General features: G+C 42.1%; 1 protein-coding gene across 1 annotated transcript in view; it reads right to left on the bottom strand.

The window, feature by feature from the left end:
• fam20ca (FAM20C golgi associated secretory pathway kinase a) overlaps positions 1–17,962 on the bottom strand; it is a 39,754-nt gene extending 21,792 nt beyond the window's left edge. The window contains exons 1-3 of the mRNA XM_040122788.1: positions 17,001–17,962; positions 16,259–16,443; positions 12,398–12,476 (exon numbers count right to left, since the gene is read on the bottom strand). Of these exons, the coding sequence (XP_039978722.1) occupies positions 12,398–12,476; positions 16,259–16,443; positions 17,001–17,551 (815 nt within the window). The 5' untranslated portion in view covers positions 17,552–17,962. The remainder of the gene's footprint in view (positions 1–12,397; positions 12,477–16,258; positions 16,444–17,000) is intronic.
• Between the last annotated feature and the right edge of the window lie 361 nt (positions 17,963–18,323).

Below are 18,323 nucleotides of genomic sequence, written 5' to 3'. Positions count from 1 at the left end.
TAACAGCTAAGTGGGATGGAACGAATCCAGTATACTTGAGGATAAATAGATTTAATTTGTATTTGAAAGGAATAAGGAGGAAACTTTGGATGTCTTCACACTGGAACCAAGAATGGATTTCAAACTGACAAATTTCTGTACGTTCAGTATCTATCTAAGATATCAGTGTAAAGATAAATTACAGAAAGTGATGCTCACGATGCAAATGAAAGCAAATGAAACATTGCCTCAAATGTAAAAAAGGCAAGAATCCAAGCAAAAAGCTCAAAAGCTCTCTGCACTATTATTGGTCATACAGAATATCATGAGGCAGTGTCCATGCATCATCATGTGACGGCTGCATTTTGTAATTTGACCTTTAATGGTGACATGTTGTTGGTGCATTGCTACTCCTTGTCTATTTACCGTTTTAGAGAGGCACAATAGCATTTTACAATATAATATTATCTAGTACGCCAAAGAAAAAACTGTCTTAGAAATAACCATTAAGGTGAATCAAGACTTTTGTGACAATACTTAAGCTTGAGACAATAAGTATTTTTTACTTGGCTTTTGCACTGGATAGCATTAAAACCAGGTGGCATTATTTTTTTAGCCACACCAGCAGCATGGCTCTAGGGATGGCACTATCGGTTTTTAAGTCCACTGCTTGGGTCCAGACCGAAATATCTTAACATCTATGAGATGAATTGCCGTGACATTTGGTAAAGGCAATCTTGGATTCCAGAGCATAAAGCCTCCTGACTTTGGTGATCCTCTGACTTTTCCTCTAGCACCACCAGCAGGTTGACATATTTGGTTTTACAGATATCCAAAGGAAGGTGTGTATAGGATGACTTCTAATGATTTTTGTCACCCCCGACTTTTCATTTAGCGCCACCAGCAAGTCACCATTTTCACTTAGTCAGCTAAAAACAAATTGGTAACTCAACATATACTACAGTAAATGCATCAACACAAAACTTTGTACAGACTTTTATGGTTACTGGACCATATATCCTGCTGATGACTTTGGTGATCCACTGACTTTTCCTCTAGCGCCACTAGGTTGAGGTTGTGGTTTTATGTGGAATGTCTTGACTACTTTCAGATGGAATGCAATAAAATTTGGTACGGACATTCATGTCCCCCTAAGGGTGAACTTTGGTGATCCCTTGACTTTTCCTCTAGTGCCGCCGTTATATCAAAATATGAGTTTCCCATAAACCTCAGTTGTACTTTTTCTTTAGCACTAATTAGCAAATTTTTGCACGCAAACATGCTAAACAAAGATGGTTATAAACTTGCCAAACTTCAGCATGTTAGCAGTGTTGCAAGTAAAACAGTTGTGGATGATATTCTTTTCTCAGATGTAAAAAAATAATTATCATACATCTGTGAAGTGAGAATGAAAGTCTAGTCTATCCTTCGTTACATCCAACATGTTTAAACAGGGTCAAGAGGAGGTAATACATGCAAAAACACATATTCATTAATCTGCTGCTTTTTCATATCTCAGACTAGCACTCCTTTTGTGAACAATCTTCCCAGCAGCAGCAACACTGACTGAGAGTCTCTCTGCACTTCCAGCACAGAGGCTCCTCTGTTTGTGTCACTGCTGCCCTGAGCTGCAAAAAGGAGGGTGCATAGGAGGGCAAGGGTGACCCAGGAAAGCCCCTGGATCAGGTTCCTGCTTCCCTGGCCTGGTGATACCAGACCTGGCCATGGCAGCCCCACCCACATCCTGCTCTGACAATAGGCAAAGCCAGGGAAAACCCTCCTCTGGTTTAATTGGTAGACAATGACTGCATTCTCCTCCCCCTCTCCTGGCCTCAGTCAGGGGCTAGGGGGGTCTCACACACAGTCTAATTGCCACCTTGCATGCGACAGGCTTACACACGCATGGGCCTGGCTCACAATGGATGCATTAACCTCTGTGTACGCTATCACAAAAGGCCCAAGTTACAGGGCCATAATGCTTTCTCTCTTTCTCTCTGTCGAAGAACTGTTGTGTCATTCATTCGGCTTGGAGAGAGATTCCGGTGGGCTGTGATAGATCTACCTGGGAAAGGTTGTTATCTAATGATTGAGCTCAGTTGTAAGGGGTAGTGCAGTGCGTGTGGTCCCATTGTTAAGGGGCAACAGTTGATCAAGTGGTAAAGTAACAATGAAGAATGTGTGCTCTGTAATTTTCAGACTGCTGTAATGAAAAAAGGGAAGAAGAACCATCCCGGTTATGGCTGGCTAAGCCCAAACAATTATCCTCATTATGGCTTCTGAGAAAGACTAAAATTAAAAACATCAGAGCCATTAGCAAAATTGTATGTCATCCCTTAAGTTGCTGTCTAACTTTTCAGGATAAATTGTTAAAATGCAAGGACTTAATCCCAGATAGTGGATTCACCTAAGCACTTAGATGACAATTCACCTTTGAAAATTCCACTTAATTAAATGCAGCGTTCCTGAGTGCTCATTTAAGATAACCAACCCTGGATATTTTGTGTAATTTCAGCAGATACTGCTGAAAGTACACAAAATATCCTTCAACATAAGTCAAGGTTTATCCTGCTTTCCTAGCCTCATAAAAAGAAATGCTTATTTGGGACATGTAGAATTCACCTCCTTGAGCGAAATGAATTTTCGGCATTCCAGACAAATGTGGTAGCAACATTCCTGGAGGGAAGCTTAGGAATTCCCCCATCCAGTATTTTAGACTATAATGATATGATAGGATGGCTGAACAACGTAACCACCTAAAGCAGTGACAAAGACAGGGTCAGGAACCTCAACAAGCATGCACAACTGCAGAAATTTGATTCCGCTGGATGTGGTGTAACACAGAGGAGCACACACGCTCTGGTCCACACCCACAGGCATGGAGACTAACAAAAATCCATGAAAATACACAAATAGTCTGTAGGTCTGTGATTCAAATATCAGGACAAAATCTGTTGGTTTCCAGAGAAAACAGACTTCTTGATCTGTCCATCAAATCTTCATCGATTCATTCTGAGGATGTCTGAGGGAAACTTTTTTGACAACTCCAAACCACCACAACACTCAAGTTGCATACATTTACATGCAAGTTGGTGACCCATCATGTCCTGATTAGAGTTATATAAGGATCTACTTAATCACTAAATATAAACTTCTTGAAAATGAGACTGAAAAGAAACCATGTCCATTTTCCTTTAGGTGACCTGCATGCAACTACACCCAAAATCCATTGAAGGAAGTGTTTGACACTTGGCAAATATACTACTTTTCTTTCTTAATGAGAGTTACATGAGAAGGTTGATACCTCTCTCAAGTTTGTACGGTAAATATGAAGCTACCGCCAGCAAACGGTTAGATTAGTTTAGGACAAATACTGAAAACAGCAAAATGTGCCTGCCAGCACCTCTAAAGATTACTATTAAAATCTTTTCATTTAATCCAAACAAAAACCAAAGTGTAAAAATGACATGTTGTGGTTCTACAGAGAGCTCTGCGTCAGACTATTTCTTTGCCTATAACAGTAACTCGTCGCAGGTTCCCTGACAGCCTCAAGGGGATAACAAGACTCCAGAAAGTTACTGAGCAGACTATTCTAGCTATTGAACAGAATTCCTTAAAAATTTTTTTTGTATAAACTGTGTGCAATCACAACGTTGGTTCAAAATCGACCGTGCATTGGCAGGCTGCTTGATGTTTTATAATATTTGCCTTTATTTTCACATCCAGATAAATTTGAAAAGACTGGACATTTGCTCACAATCACATCACTGAAGTGAATGTGAAAAATGTTACAATATCTAATAGGGGGAACAGCAAAATCGATTGAAATAAGATTCAGGTTGTGAAAAAAGTGATTTATTTGGTGGTTGTATAAATCAACAGACATAATATCATGCATCATGTTTGACGAAGATCCTGGTGAGGTATGAATCTGGCTGCCAGTGACTCGGGGTCATTGCCCATAACCAAGAACTACAAACACGCGCATACGTAAACACACACACACACACACACACACACACACACACACACACACACACACACACATTCACACGAAAATCCCTCATAGTATTATCTCCAGCAACTCATTTGGCCTGTAATCACATTATGATTAGGGTACTCGCATCTCCACCACATTATACACTGTGAGTGCATAAACACTTGTTAGACAGAGAGAGAGAGAAAACTGAGAGAATCTAAAAATACAGATCAGAGAGGCTCTGAACAGAAGCGAGGGACAAGCCGAGGATTAGTACTGCCTGAGCAAATCAAACAAACAAGTCCATAAAGGAGAATGGACAGGAGGTGGAGACAGAGAGGGGGGGATGAGAGGGATGGTGACGAAAAACACCACTTCCTCAAGAACTGACTTAGTAAAACATTCATGACAAATGTTTTTATGTGAAGTGTGTGAGTGTGAGTGCAAGAGTAGGGAGGGCATGTGGGGAGTCTAATGCTTGGGAGTGTAAAATAAGACAGTCCTCTGTGTTTCAGTGTCTGTGTTGGGAGTCCGTGTGAGTGTGCCATCTCAAAATAAAAAAAAAAGATTTGAGATTTGAGATGGCATACAAGCACGCTCAGTCCCAGATGCCACGCTGTTGACCTCTCGAATCAAGAATAGACACTGAACTGAGACACAGACAAACCGAACAAGATTGAAACAGAGGAAGAAAGAGGAACATAGGAACATGAAAAGATGGAAGTTCTTTTCAGCACGTCCGACAAATGGAAAAGAAATTAATTATAGCAGATAAGAATGGTATAAAATGACTGATTGCAGAACACCCAAACGTGTGGCTACACCCAAACACACACTTTAATGACAAGATAATTAGATAATAGGCAGAACACACAAACGATTGACACTTCAATTAAAATGCTGCAGACTGAAATGCTGCAGTAGACTTTATTAAGACTTCACTAAGCTACTTCTAATACTCAACTCAAATAGTGCGTGTGTGTGTGTGTATATGTGTGTGTGTTCGGATGACTAGGCAGATGTGACAAACCACTTAATGCAGCTGGTTACATGACTGTTAAAGCAGCGCACTAACTGACTGGCTCATCTCACAGCCTACAAGAGGTCAAGGCATCACAGCGCCCACACACTAACTGCACTGGACACACACACACACACACACACACACACACACACACACACACACACACACACACACACACACACACACACACACACACACACACACACACACACACGGACACACACACATACACACACACGAACATGGATGGTTACCCAGCTATACATGCTTCAAGTTCAAACACATGCAAACAACCCACATCATTTGCTAGGAAACAGTGTGAAGCTGCGGGATCAAGGATTTAATTATGTGGCTTTGTTTAAAACGGATGCCTGAAATAAGAGAAATATAAATCAGAAAGTAATAAAGGGCAAAAGAGAAACAGAGAATTTACATACATGGTACAAAGTCATGCTGAGACTGTTGACATTATCAGCTTGAAGTTGGTAGACACAAAAGTCTCTGATAGACTGAATAAAGGAGAAGGAGGAGAGAGGTCAGGAGAGGATGAAAGAGGAGCATGGAGGGGGAGGGGAGAAGAGAAAAGGGGCTGTATAAAATGAGCAATCTTCAGCCACATTAGAGCAGCTTAAAAACCAAATTAATCTCAAAGACCTGCAAAGGGTTGTGCCCAGAGCCTAGAGAAGAGCCGCTGGGTCTGGCCCTCTCTGGCTGCCTGGCTGCAAGTACAAAGCTGCATGAGAAACAGATGTTGTGAATGCCTGACACCAGAACACTCTCACTCTGTGTGTGTGTGTGTGGGTGTGTGTGTCTGTGTGTATGAGAGAGAAAGACAGAGACAATAAAATGTGGAAGAGAGATGGGGAAAAACACAGCAGATAATGTTTGACAGCAGATGTTATCTTTGCCCCATTTGTTTCTCTTTGTCTGATTTTCCCAGCTTTCTAAAACATAGAATAATGAAAGATAAATCATTTGCTACAATTTACTGTTAGTTAAAGAAAATATCAGTCTCCTAAGGGTAAGATAGCTTTGACCTAAATGATCTGATATACCCAACCCTTTCACCATAAGAATGTTGGTATTCGACTAAAATCTGAATTTAGTTCAAATTTTCTTATGGCCATACCAACATTTTTAAACTTTTCACTTTCGACAGTACCTGTGCTTGGCAACTATGGTTAAGGTTTGGGAAAGGTTGTGATTATGGCAGATAAGCTATGGTCAAGGTAGGGTTATGATATGGCAAAACATAAGGTTAAGGATATGGAAAATTGTGGTTATGGTTAGTATAAACGTAAATCTTAATTGCAGGTCAGTGTCCACACCATTGCTTTCTGCCCTTACTACACAAAAGGCTCAATGCTTCCTGCATTGGCACTGAACTCTGGCACTATACGTTAATCAAAATCCTCCAATATGGATGTAATTCCCAGGGATACTGGCCTGTTGTACCATAAACTAACAATATCAAGGATTAAGATTGTTAATTCATCATGTCTGATACAAAATAAACAGTAGTGGGAGATTTCCAGATGCCGAGCTTAAACTTAATAGTGGCTCTCATCCCTTGCTTCAGTAAGTACTAGAAGTTCTGAAGTTTAAAAAAAAATCAATTTCAAAAGCTAGTTTGTAGCTAAAGCCCACACTAGAAATCAAAAGTAATGAGGTCCAATACTTTAATTTTGTTCCCTTTTTAAAGTGCACAAACTATTCGCCAGTTGAATTCCAAACATACACTTTTCGAATAAACAGTTTCACAGCATTACCAAGGAAAAGTAATGACTAACCCCAACAAGGATGTCACCACACTGAAACTGTCTGTTGGGAAACATTGTACAAGACTGTTAAGTAACATTTAGCTGTTTCTCTGTCTTCATGGATTAGTCACAGTTTAGACAGATTTATTTCTAACTACCTCGTACATCTGACATAATGCTGCTTTTGCGTTTTGTACATAATTTCTTACTTTTTCTACACGCACAAATATGGAAAACCGCTCACACAATGGACTCACAAATATAAACACTGACATACGTTCCCTAAAGTAAGGACAGACAAAGAGAATCCAAAACCACTTGCCATACAAATAGACATTTGAAAGAACATACATACTGGACCTGCACACACTCTTCACTTTAAATGTATCACCTCCTCCATCTCTGACCACACCTGCGCCCCACAGACTGCCATTCATTTCAAAAGCCAGGTCAAACAAATTGCTTGGCATCCTGAGCTGCCGCTCTGTCCCCTGCCTGCTGATTTGGCTTGTGTGCGTGTGAGACATGAGCGGACTCAATGGGACGACTGTGAGACTGCTCTGATGCCAGGGCAGCAAAGCCGGGGCCGCTGAAAACCTGAGGAGTCTCTCCCTGCCAAAGTACCGTTCAACCAGAAAGGCTAATGAAGCCACAAAGTCTTGAAGCCCAAGTTTACATAACCGTTCAGCAAGTGAAAAGATAGACTCAGCTGAAGCTTTTTATAATATGCAAGATTGAGGTCAGAAAGAAAACCTCATCATGGACTATAGAATGAGGATGTTAATGTAAAAAGATTTTACGTTTCATCACATTTAAAGTCTCTACATGCGCTTCGAGGCTTTCTCACTTGTCACAGTGAAAATCATTAGAGGAGTGTTAAATGGTGAGTGGTCGGGAGTGAATGAGCTAGTTTTCTATTGTGTATGCAAGCAGAGTGTGGGCTCATAGTCATCACCTCCTGTGTAATATACCCACAGCTCTGAGTGAGTGGCTACAGCTGCGGCTTGGCTCGCTGCTTGTGGATTTTCCAGTACCAGCCCCTGGGTGATGGAGGGTGCATGAACTCCATAACCCCCACAGCGTCCTTCTCTTTGCAGCTTGTATGTGCATGTATGTGAGTGCAGCTGTGCGAACAGCTGTCTATAGTAATATGCGTCATCTGTATCTGTACACACGCCCAAAGATGAGCTCAGATGGCACCTTTCAAAAGTGTGTCCAACTTATGAGAACCAGCGGCATTCATATGGCCCTTGTGGGGGCTCTTTAGTAGAACACTGTTAGACAAGTGTCTACCAAAGACGAAAAACAAAAAAATCTACAATCTCAAAAATATTTCCCCCCTTCCAGGCCTAAAATAGTGAAAAAGAGGGCAGTTAAGCTATGATGATGAATTCAGGAGAGGATTTTGTGTGTGTTCGTGTAGTGCATGCATCGCATGCATATATTTACATGCATATTCTATTGAGTGTTTATGCACGCATGTGTTTGTAATCATGCCATATTTATCCATGAAATGAGACATGTAGGTTTTTAACAATGGGACTTGGTTTGATTGGGATGGATCATCTGAAGCTTGATGAGATTTGGCTTTTCTACATAATGAGAGGCCATTATCCTTCTCCTCTCTTTGGATTTCATTGGGTTTTTATACATGATCGTCACTGCTTTTGTGAACAGGGACAACTCAATCTGTGGACCAGCTTTTATTGTCATTTGGTCCACAGATGCTTGTTATCTAAGCCACAAGTGTACAGGATTGTGAATCAGGCATATGGATCTAAAATCTCTATAGCTGAAGAAGATTAAATGGCAATTCTTGTATAGAGGAAATATTTGTAGGCAGTAGGTGAATCCTCCAGCATCAAACTCACCATAAAAACTAAAAACCATCAAAGACACTTTATGCACAGTGCTGTTTCCTCTTGCACTTTACATGAATGCATGTAAATCAATAATAAAATCATCAGTCTTCCATGATCGGATCAATAACCATAGCGGGGTGAGGCTATCTCTAGAGGACATTAGATGCTTTCAGTCCTAATTGAATTCCCGACAGAGAAGATCCACGGGGGAATGTCAGTCATAGCCCAACTGGGGCACAGTAGATATGATGAGGCCTCTAATGTACTTGTGGTTATGAAACAGCCTGTGGCTGATAAAAACGAAGCAGCCTCTTGGGTGTTACAGTTAAGAGGCTCCACGGCCAACCCCACTGGCTTTACTAGCGCTAAGAGGCGAAGCTTGTCAAAACTGATTGGGTAAATGCAGATGAAGACGTATTCTGATTCCCCACAGTGCTACAGGATGGGCATGTTTGCCCTGTATATGTTCTAGCACACGTGTTTACATATAATGAACCCTGTGTGTTGATATAACAGCTCTCGGCAGGACTGGGGTAAGCACACAACAAACAGGAACGATCAAAGTCATTCCTGCTATTCTTGCAATTCATAAACCATTTTGAACTGTGAGACTATCAACCAAATCAAAGCAAGGGGGGTGGAAACAGGCTTGTCAGACAGCGCATGATGGAGAAATTAATTCTTTCTTTGCATATCTGAGGCTTACACCTCCTCCCTCAATCCCTCAACCCTTCATCTGACAAATCCAATTAGCATGACACGAACATTATGGTTCTGCATACACACTATAGCCAACGTCTTGGCAGGGAATGGGTAGGATGGGCACCAGAGACATGAGCCAGACAGACACGGAGGACTGGCATGGAGGGTCCGTATTCGGCCGGTAGCCTGGCTCTAGCTGGAAGACCTAGTTCCTTGACAGGTTGGCAGCGCTAACTGCTCCCCTACCCTCTGGTCTATCACTGCTTCACATCTGTCTTTCAACACCAGTCCTCTCTTTTTTCGCTTGCCACTGCATTGCCATCCTTCCTCTACAGCCCTTGACCATTTTCTCTCAAAGCCATCCAATATTCCCATATTTGGTTCAAATTTAATCTATTTTATATAACTTTTTTATGGCTAAAGGAAACACTTCCCCGTTGTGACACCATTAAGATTTCAGACTTTTACTTTTAGGTTGTCATAGCATTATGAAGTGATTATAAAACACTTCACCAAATTGCAGTTTGAAAGACTAAATGAGCATCCTCTGCCCCATCACCAAACACAATCATAGACTTAGTCAAACAGCTAAAACGTCAGCTGTCAGCTTGTGCAGTCTCCTGGCCCATGCCAGTGCAGAGATTTGCATTTGGCTCAAAGGAGGCCGGGAACATCAAAGCCTCTTTGAAGCACTACTTGATGCTGCACAATGGGACAGGTGAAGAAAAACATTGCAACACAGCAACGCCTGGAACTACTGTACCCAGAATGCACCACTGCTCCTAAAATAAAAGTGGGATACATCAATGCCATGATAGAAACAACGAAACCTTATGACATGCTTTAAAAAAAGCAGAACAATGGTTATTTTTCTACATTATTTCTTTCAGATATTTTTGTATTTCCGCCCGGAAGACTTTTGTTTGATCTTGTAAACACTGGAGATAATTGATAGTGACAGTCAAAGCAAGGCGATATGACAGGCTAAATAAAGAGCTACAGGAATCTGTAGCATATAATTCAGACACTTACATGTAATTACTATCAAAATAGTTTTCTGTCGGCAGTTCGGAATGACTGCTTTACTTATATCTACTAAGTAATCAGCGCTTCTCTTACATTTTCAAGTTTACTGGACAGTATCAAATTTCTTAAGTTTTAAAATGTAATTTAGAGCACATATTAATTTAATCATCTTTACTCATCTACTACGTAGATTCGCATAACTCTCAACTTGAGACTTCAAACTTTCAATCATCTGAAGGTAAATTGAAAAATGCCATTGTACCGCTGAAATTGTGCTTTATTATGAACGTAAAATTCAGAACAGCAACCAATATAAATCTAAAGCAAGTTTTCGACACTGAGTTTTTAGTAATTTTAATAAGTTGCAATGAAATGTCCCAGATTGACACAACCTTTTTTCTCAAAGGTCTCATTATCTGTGTTCTGCATGTCAAAACCGCATGTGATCTACATGTCTAGAACAAGACACTGGATTACGGCTTATGATGTGTGACTTTCTCCTTATACTGTTAATACCACAGGCTGCCCTGAGCACCAGCCCAGGACCTGACGCCACCTCAACATGACACTTACACTCATACATACCACTCATGCATCTGCACATATTGTCCAATTGTCCATTTTGCCTAGAAGCGGCCCCTGAATGTCTAGTCCCGTCTAATAGCTACTCAAACATACCCGCACAAAAACACAACCACGGGGTAATCTCAGTTCTTGTTATAAATGATTATGCCCTATGATGCCTGCTGGGTGCTGCTGTTGACTTGAAAGGTTTGCGTGTATGAAAGCTATAATAGATGCTCAGATTGCCATTGTTTGGACCATATTCTCTGAGGGCAGTTTTGTAAACAATGCCTCATATCCTAAGAGGCTGCAAAATTCAGCCACTGATTGACCTTGAAGTGCAATGTCAAGTTAGGACACAGAAAAATGACTCATTGAAACATGTACAAATCTGACATGCCACTGCTGCTGTTTAATATTAAGGGATAGATTTGCATTCAGGTTGCATTCAGGTAAAGAGGAGCTGAATAAGGCATATGAACACCAAACACCAGGCGAATCAACTTTGAATGAACTTTGCAACCCCTCCATAAATCAAGCCCTGAAAGTGAAAAGATATTCAGTAGCAACATTTCATCGTTCATTTTCAAGTTGATATTGAACTCACAGGCCTGGATTCCTTATCATCTCACTAATGTGACTGTGGGTGCTACGTTAATGGCCTTGGTTCACTTGAAATAAAGAACAGTCACAAACTATATCTGTGCAGGCCGTCATGTGACACTCTGAGCTTTCACAAGCATCACTCACGGTTTCTGCAAGAAAAGATACACAAACACCCCCTCCATCTGCCTCTACCTCTTTCTCTCTGTCACCATCTCTTTCTCCCAGAGTCTAATACTCTCCACTGAGGCCCTCATGTAGAAAACCATTCTGCATTTCATAGCAATCAAACAAGGTTCCTGAGCAATTACTTCTGATCGCAGCCCAGTTGGCCTGGACACTGTTTATCCCTGCTGGCATGAGGAATCCATCAAGCAAAACTCACCGACAGCTGAGAGGGAGGGTGTTTCTTTTTCATGTGCAATGCGCCTTTGCCAGCATATATGCCTCCCCATAGACGTCTTCATGATGGCTCAGTGCTCATTTTAATTAACACATAAGCCTGTTGATGTTAATTAAAAAGCAGACAGACGATTCCCCATCAGAAAAAGATCACACAGAGGGGAGTGTTGTGTATCTGAACGCACCGAAAGATGCAGCGGCAGTGCTTGGCACTTATTCAGATGAGATTTTGTGTAGCCCTCTTGAAACATATTCATTATAAGTGGGCGCATCAAACCAAGTGTATCAAACAGATTTTTGATGTTAGTTATTTTAGGAGGAAAATGCAGATTTGCTGAAATCTGAGAAATGTGTTCAAAGCCAAGAAACTGCTATTAGATGTTTTACCATGGATGCTCCAACAATGACAATGTCTGTAATACCCAGAAAATGTGGTGTAGGCTAACATATAAATGTCGTTTAACTGTGCTATCATGCAGTCAGTTGCTGTGCTACTTACTTCATGGGCTTGAACAGTGCTTGTCCATAGTTCTGGAAAGTCATGATCAGCTTCAGCTGAGTGCCTCCCGATTTCATGGCTGGGAAGAAAACAGTTGAGATGTCAGATACCACCGTCTAAACGTTTGAAGCATAAACACACAATACACATACACAAATAAACATATAAACATAAGTAAACACGAAAACACTCGCACATATGCACAGCTGTTGCCTTATTTGCCAATTTGGAGGACGCAATTTTGCATGAATGCATAATGGAGCTATCACATCTGCCGTCCAATCTGCCAGGCAATGTACAATCAAAGTGCAACTGTGGCAGTTAAGAGCTGGGTGTGACTGAGAGCAAAAAGTGTCATGAAAAGCATCTGTTGACAACTGAGCGATGAAGATAGAAATGGACAATTTTTCTGAGTGTAAGAGAGTGACTGTGACTTTGAGACAGACAAAAAAATACACAATAAATGAATGAAAGTCCCCTCACTTTTTGTTAGTCCACTGAAACTACAATTCGGCAGCCTGCTATTAGATTGTATTGTGGCTGTGGCTGTACTGTGACTCAATACGCTCAATACGCAAGAAAATCCTCTTGCATCACAAGTTGAGGAATATTATTTTCCTGAAAATCAAAACTGAATTGACCCCAGCTGTGTTTTCCCATCCCTGTGTGTACATGCACCATAACAGACTTGATTCTGACCAGATGTTTCTCTGTAAGTCTCCATGGATTGTACATATTCTCAGCGATTGCTTTTGCATGATCCACTCTCTGCGACCACTTCCCTTCTCACTCGCACAAACTGACCTCATGTAACCAGGGAGAGGGGCCGGGGCACATGTCTCCAGTGATCACTCATGTCCATGGCGTCTCCCGGAGGCTGAAGGACACTCACTGTGAGCTTCCTGCCTTCGTCCGATTCAAACAAAGGGACCACAAGGCCTGTCTAAATGCCTTGTATTTCTGTCATAATGGACAGGATTTTGGGGGATTTGTCCATTTATTACAGCGCATTAACTTGAGCATATTACACAACACAGCGTTTCTGCCTAACCCCAATATCAACATAAGCCCCCTGTAGTGGACCCACTTTCTGACTGGCTTGCTGGCTGAGTAGCTGGCTGCACTCTACCCCCTGCACAGAGCTGTCTGTAGTGTTTATTGACTCTTTCTGTTTCTCTCAGAACTGTCTCAGTTTGTTCCTCTGTTTTTTCCTCTTCTTCATTTGTATATGTCATCCTTTTACTCGTATTCTCTCTGTTATGCTCTGTCCGTCTCACTTAATCTTATTCACCACTGGCAAGCCTCTCCATTTACCGTGACTCATTTTCAAAAGCTTTTGAATTTTACATACCCTGTTGCACAAAGTACAACCTACATAACTTCAGGTCTGTGCCTTTTCTTTACGACAGAGGATGGATACTGGGTGAAATCAAAGCCAAAGAAAACACTGAAAGTATTAGGCCTACACATGTGCCAGATTTGCTGAAGCCAGGTCAAGTGGATATTGGCCCAGAGTAATCTTTAAACTTGGTATAGCTATACATCAAGCCTAAAACCTTTGAGAGATTGCAAATGACTGAACTATGTTTTAATGCTGAGACCTTGAACCCATAAGCCACAATCCTTAATGAACTGACCTCAATTCACTGCTTGGTCCTGGCCGTTTATAAAATATTGTTTCTAATCGAAAACTACGAAAGGTAATCCCCTGTGGAAAGCCTAGCCAAAGCTCAGCTGATTGTTTCTCTGGATTGTATCTGTGCTGACATGCATTCAAACATGAACAACAGTGAACTTCACCATGACATTCTTTTGATTCTCCTTAGGCCACTGGGCTCTGTATCTGTGATTGTAAGTCTTTCTGTTTATCTAAATATCTATTTTCCTGCTGTTTTTCCAAGCGCCCACAAATGAATCGACGTCCCAGTCTTTGTCTCTACACCTTCACATTCTCTGGTCTTTCATAAAGCTCCATGCCTCACCCGTCACCAAATTCCCCTCCCGTGCCGTGATGATAAATCCATCCTTCTCTCACCTGTGCCACCTCACGGTACTGTGCGTATGATTTATGAGTCCAGCTGAAGACTGAACAAAAGGCCACAGCCTGCCCCAACAGAGAGACAGACACAGACGAGGGGAGGGAGGGAGGGAGGGAGAGAGAGGGGAGCACTATTGCAGAGAAAATGCTGAGCGGGGAAACTTTCTAATGCTGGCTCTGTTTTGTAATTTCTGTGAGACAGATAAGTGGTAAGTGTGTGCACCAATTAAGAGGCACGAAAGCTGTAATGCAGGCTTCCAAGCACACACAAACACACACACACACACACACTGCACTGGGTTTTCTTTTCTTCAGACAGACAGTTTTTATAGGTGTGTCTGGGCAAACCAGATTGATGGTTTATATAATATAAACAGTGGGGACAAAAAAAAAAAACGAGATGTGAAGTATGAATGGTGTGGGCTGCCTGCCAGGGATGGAGGTACTAATAACAATGAGACAGCCGATACAGATAACCAACGTGGACTAACAGAGAAGAACAAAGGTTCGGCCAAGATGGTATCAATATAATGAAAAGCTAAAAAAAAACAAAATAAAGCACATTTACAGTGTTTTTCATTTTCAGAAAAAAAGAGTGGAGAATAATACTGGTCGGTCTTATAGCAGAGCTGTCTTTTACAAAGTACAGACAAGAGTCAAATAACATACAGAGAGGACCTTGTTTTAATGGTACTTTTGCACCGTGACACATTTTTACTTTGCTCACTTTCTGCAGTTACAGTGTAATGTCTCGATGCTCACGTTCACTCACTTCCGAAACGAATTTGCACTTATTTCATGGCTGGTTCAAAAGCAAAGTACCTCCAAATGACAGACAGTAATGGATTTTAGGAATGAAAGCAATGTTTTTACATTCAGACTGGTAGAAGCAAATTTTTCTTAAATGTTCTTTCCCTTTAATTTGCCATTAAGTTTATGTGAAAATATTAAGTAGCTGTGTACATTTTTTTTTAGGCACATGTGATATTTATTTATTTTAGGGGATGTGAAAAACTTAAACGTTATTGAATAAAATCATAGCTTTTACAGAAACAAAACTTCACAGTCTATCATTGCTAACAATTAAGTCACATATCTTAACCAACATGCTGGCCCATACACACACACTTTTCTCTCACACACTGACACACCCACATCATTTGACAAATATAGATAGTTAGGATCTAAATTGGGCCCCGGAGGGAAAAGGCATGTGAACACAGATTTATAAACTCGCACACATAAGCAGAAATGCAGATTAAGAAACAGATGTGTGTGACTGTGCCCTCCTTCTCACACACAGTCATCCTACACACAGAGGAACATCCATATTGTGATTCATGGTACACTCACACAAGTCACATCACACTGGGGTTTAACCAGTTTGGGTTTCTAAAGACTATCACTTCCTTTTTAATGCCAAAAGTATAAATTTTCTTTATTGTATTTAACCCAATGAATTTTAGCTGCATTTATATCATGGGTTACTAAAGGTTTTGACTATCTAAGTTTGCAGCTCTTATACCAGTTAAACTGACAGTTGATCAGTTATGTGAATAAATGTGAAAATTAAGTAAAATTTCACCGTTGGACTGTTGTTGCACCGGTAAGGAACAAACCTCCATCACATTAATGTTGAAGAACACACAGGTCAATTTCTAATAGGTAAAAAATAATCAATATCAGCCAGATGCTTAGGCTAACCTGTGCACATGTTCCATACATCCTATCATCAGCTACACTCCACACACACACACACACACACACACACACACACACACACACACACACCCTGGTAACACAGCTCTCCCTGACTGACTCACCCACGCTAGTGATCCTCTGTGTGGCCAGGTCCTTCAGTAGGACGTCAAGCACAGGACTGTGTCTGGCATACAGCTCATAACGGTTGATCCCAATGTGGAAACGTAACCAGTTGGGGTACGATTCTGCCGTCACCTCTCCCGTTGGAGAGAACTCCTCCTCCTCTTCTTTCCCGTCCTCATTGTGCCTGAAAAGGAGGAGAGGAGAGGAGGTCTAATGAGAGGTTGTGGTACAAGCAGATTCCTGTTAAGATTACTTTTTTTTGTATGTACGCAGCTACACTGACTACAGACAATCCAAGTTTATCAAACAATCCAACAGGATGATAACTCATAAGTTGGTTTGTCCAAATGGATAAGATGGCATGACGAGCGGAGAGATGGGTGGATGCAGCAGCTGGATAAGTGGACACTATACTGGAGGCAGAGAAGAGACATAAACTGACAGGATGGACGGAAGGACCTGTTTGCTGGCTGATAGTATTTAAACAGATAGATAGATGTGTGAAGAGGGCGTATAGGGTGATGTCTCATCATTTGTAGGCCTGCAGGAATAGAACCCAGTATAAACTAGAACTAGTTTCAAACTATAGCGGCATTCCAGCCTAAAAAACATAAAAGCTGATGGAACTGCTCACTGGATTCCCCTCAACCTTCCCACTGCCATCACATATGTTGAAGACAGTCTGACTGTTCACTGTCCCACTTGTAACCCTTCAAGTTTAACAGATTCCCGTCATCTTACCATCCTTGGTTCCCTGTTGCTCTGGGATAAAACCTGATGTCAGTGTTGACGTTAAACAAAGTGTCTTCGTCCGTGAGCGGAGGAAGGTCAACCTTGTATAAGGGATGCTCAAACAGGGCAGCCAGTCGTGAAACCCCGTTGGCAGGGACGGTCCGACCCCCGCCTGCGTCTCCGATGAGCGGCTTGTGGTCCTCCGCCTTCCCCGCCGACTGTCTCACCCGCCTGAGGGAGTCCGCTCTGTCCCCGGCCGCGGTGATCTTTTCCAGGGAATGGGATGTGAGGTTGGAGCTCGGCTCGTTGCTGAAATCCTGCAAGATTCTCAGCGTGTGCTTGTTAGGCCAGCCCGCCTCAGCCGCCGACCTGGCGCGCTGCTTGCCCCAGCCCTGCGACTCCCCGCCCGGGTGATGAGCGCACTGGCAGCCGCCGTCCCCGCCGTCCGCTCCCACCGCCCGCTTCTCCAGTTTTGGTAACAAGTCTATCATGATGTGCATGGTGCAGGCTACCAAGAACACCATCAGTATCAGCACTCGGAATTTACGAAACAATATCATCTTTCTCAATTTTCCTTACACTGAGTGAGCTTTAGGCGCAGGAAACCTTATGGCAGCGACATTTGATGTCCGGCAGCGTTATTCGATGACAAAGCGGCGATGCTGGTTTGACGATTTAGGATCATTGCACACAGGCGAATGCGTGTCAGCCTATGGGAGGAACTCCATGATGCGCTCAGTCTTTATTTATTTTCATCTATTTTTACTTATTTATTTACTTTAATTTATTTAACAATAGTCTCAATTCTTCCCAGACAGGTGGACAGACCGACACATTGTGAGCACTGGACATTTCACCGGCAGGGACTCAAAAAGTGCTCTTCATTCATTGCGTTCTTGAACAGGATACAGTCTCAGGAGGAAGGACCACTAAATAAATCGTTAAGAAGATTTAACAGGATGGGGGCGCGGGGGGGGTGTCCCTGTTAAAAGCAACGATATTCTTCCTCAAACCTGCTTCCTTGTGTTGCTGCCAACACGGAGTGAGATGTCAAATGTGTCCCAACTGTTTCTTTGGGGAGGGGGGGGGGGGAGTAGCAAGAGAAATTGATACAGTCCATGAAGACACAGCCTCCCTGGTACTTAGGATAAATTCATAATCGAGAAAGGAAAAAGGAAAAAATTCCACGAGAATAACAGGTGATCCGCGGATCCAAAGATGCTCGGATACTGTCCCGCGTCTTGACAAGAGCCGCTGCCGTCTGCGAAGCCTCGGTGAAGTCAAATCGGGGACCGGCTTGCAGGTGCAGGGATCCTGTGTGTCGTTTTGTCC

The sequence above is a fragment of the Xiphias gladius genome, chromosome 3, assembly GCF_016859285.1.
Source record: "Xiphias gladius isolate SHS-SW01 ecotype Sanya breed wild chromosome 3, ASM1685928v1, whole genome shotgun sequence".
Taxonomy (NCBI): domain Eukaryota; kingdom Metazoa; phylum Chordata; class Actinopteri; order Istiophoriformes; family Xiphiidae; genus Xiphias; species Xiphias gladius.
Note: the sequence above shows the minus strand (reverse complement) of the source record. Positions and strands in the feature narration are given on the sequence as shown.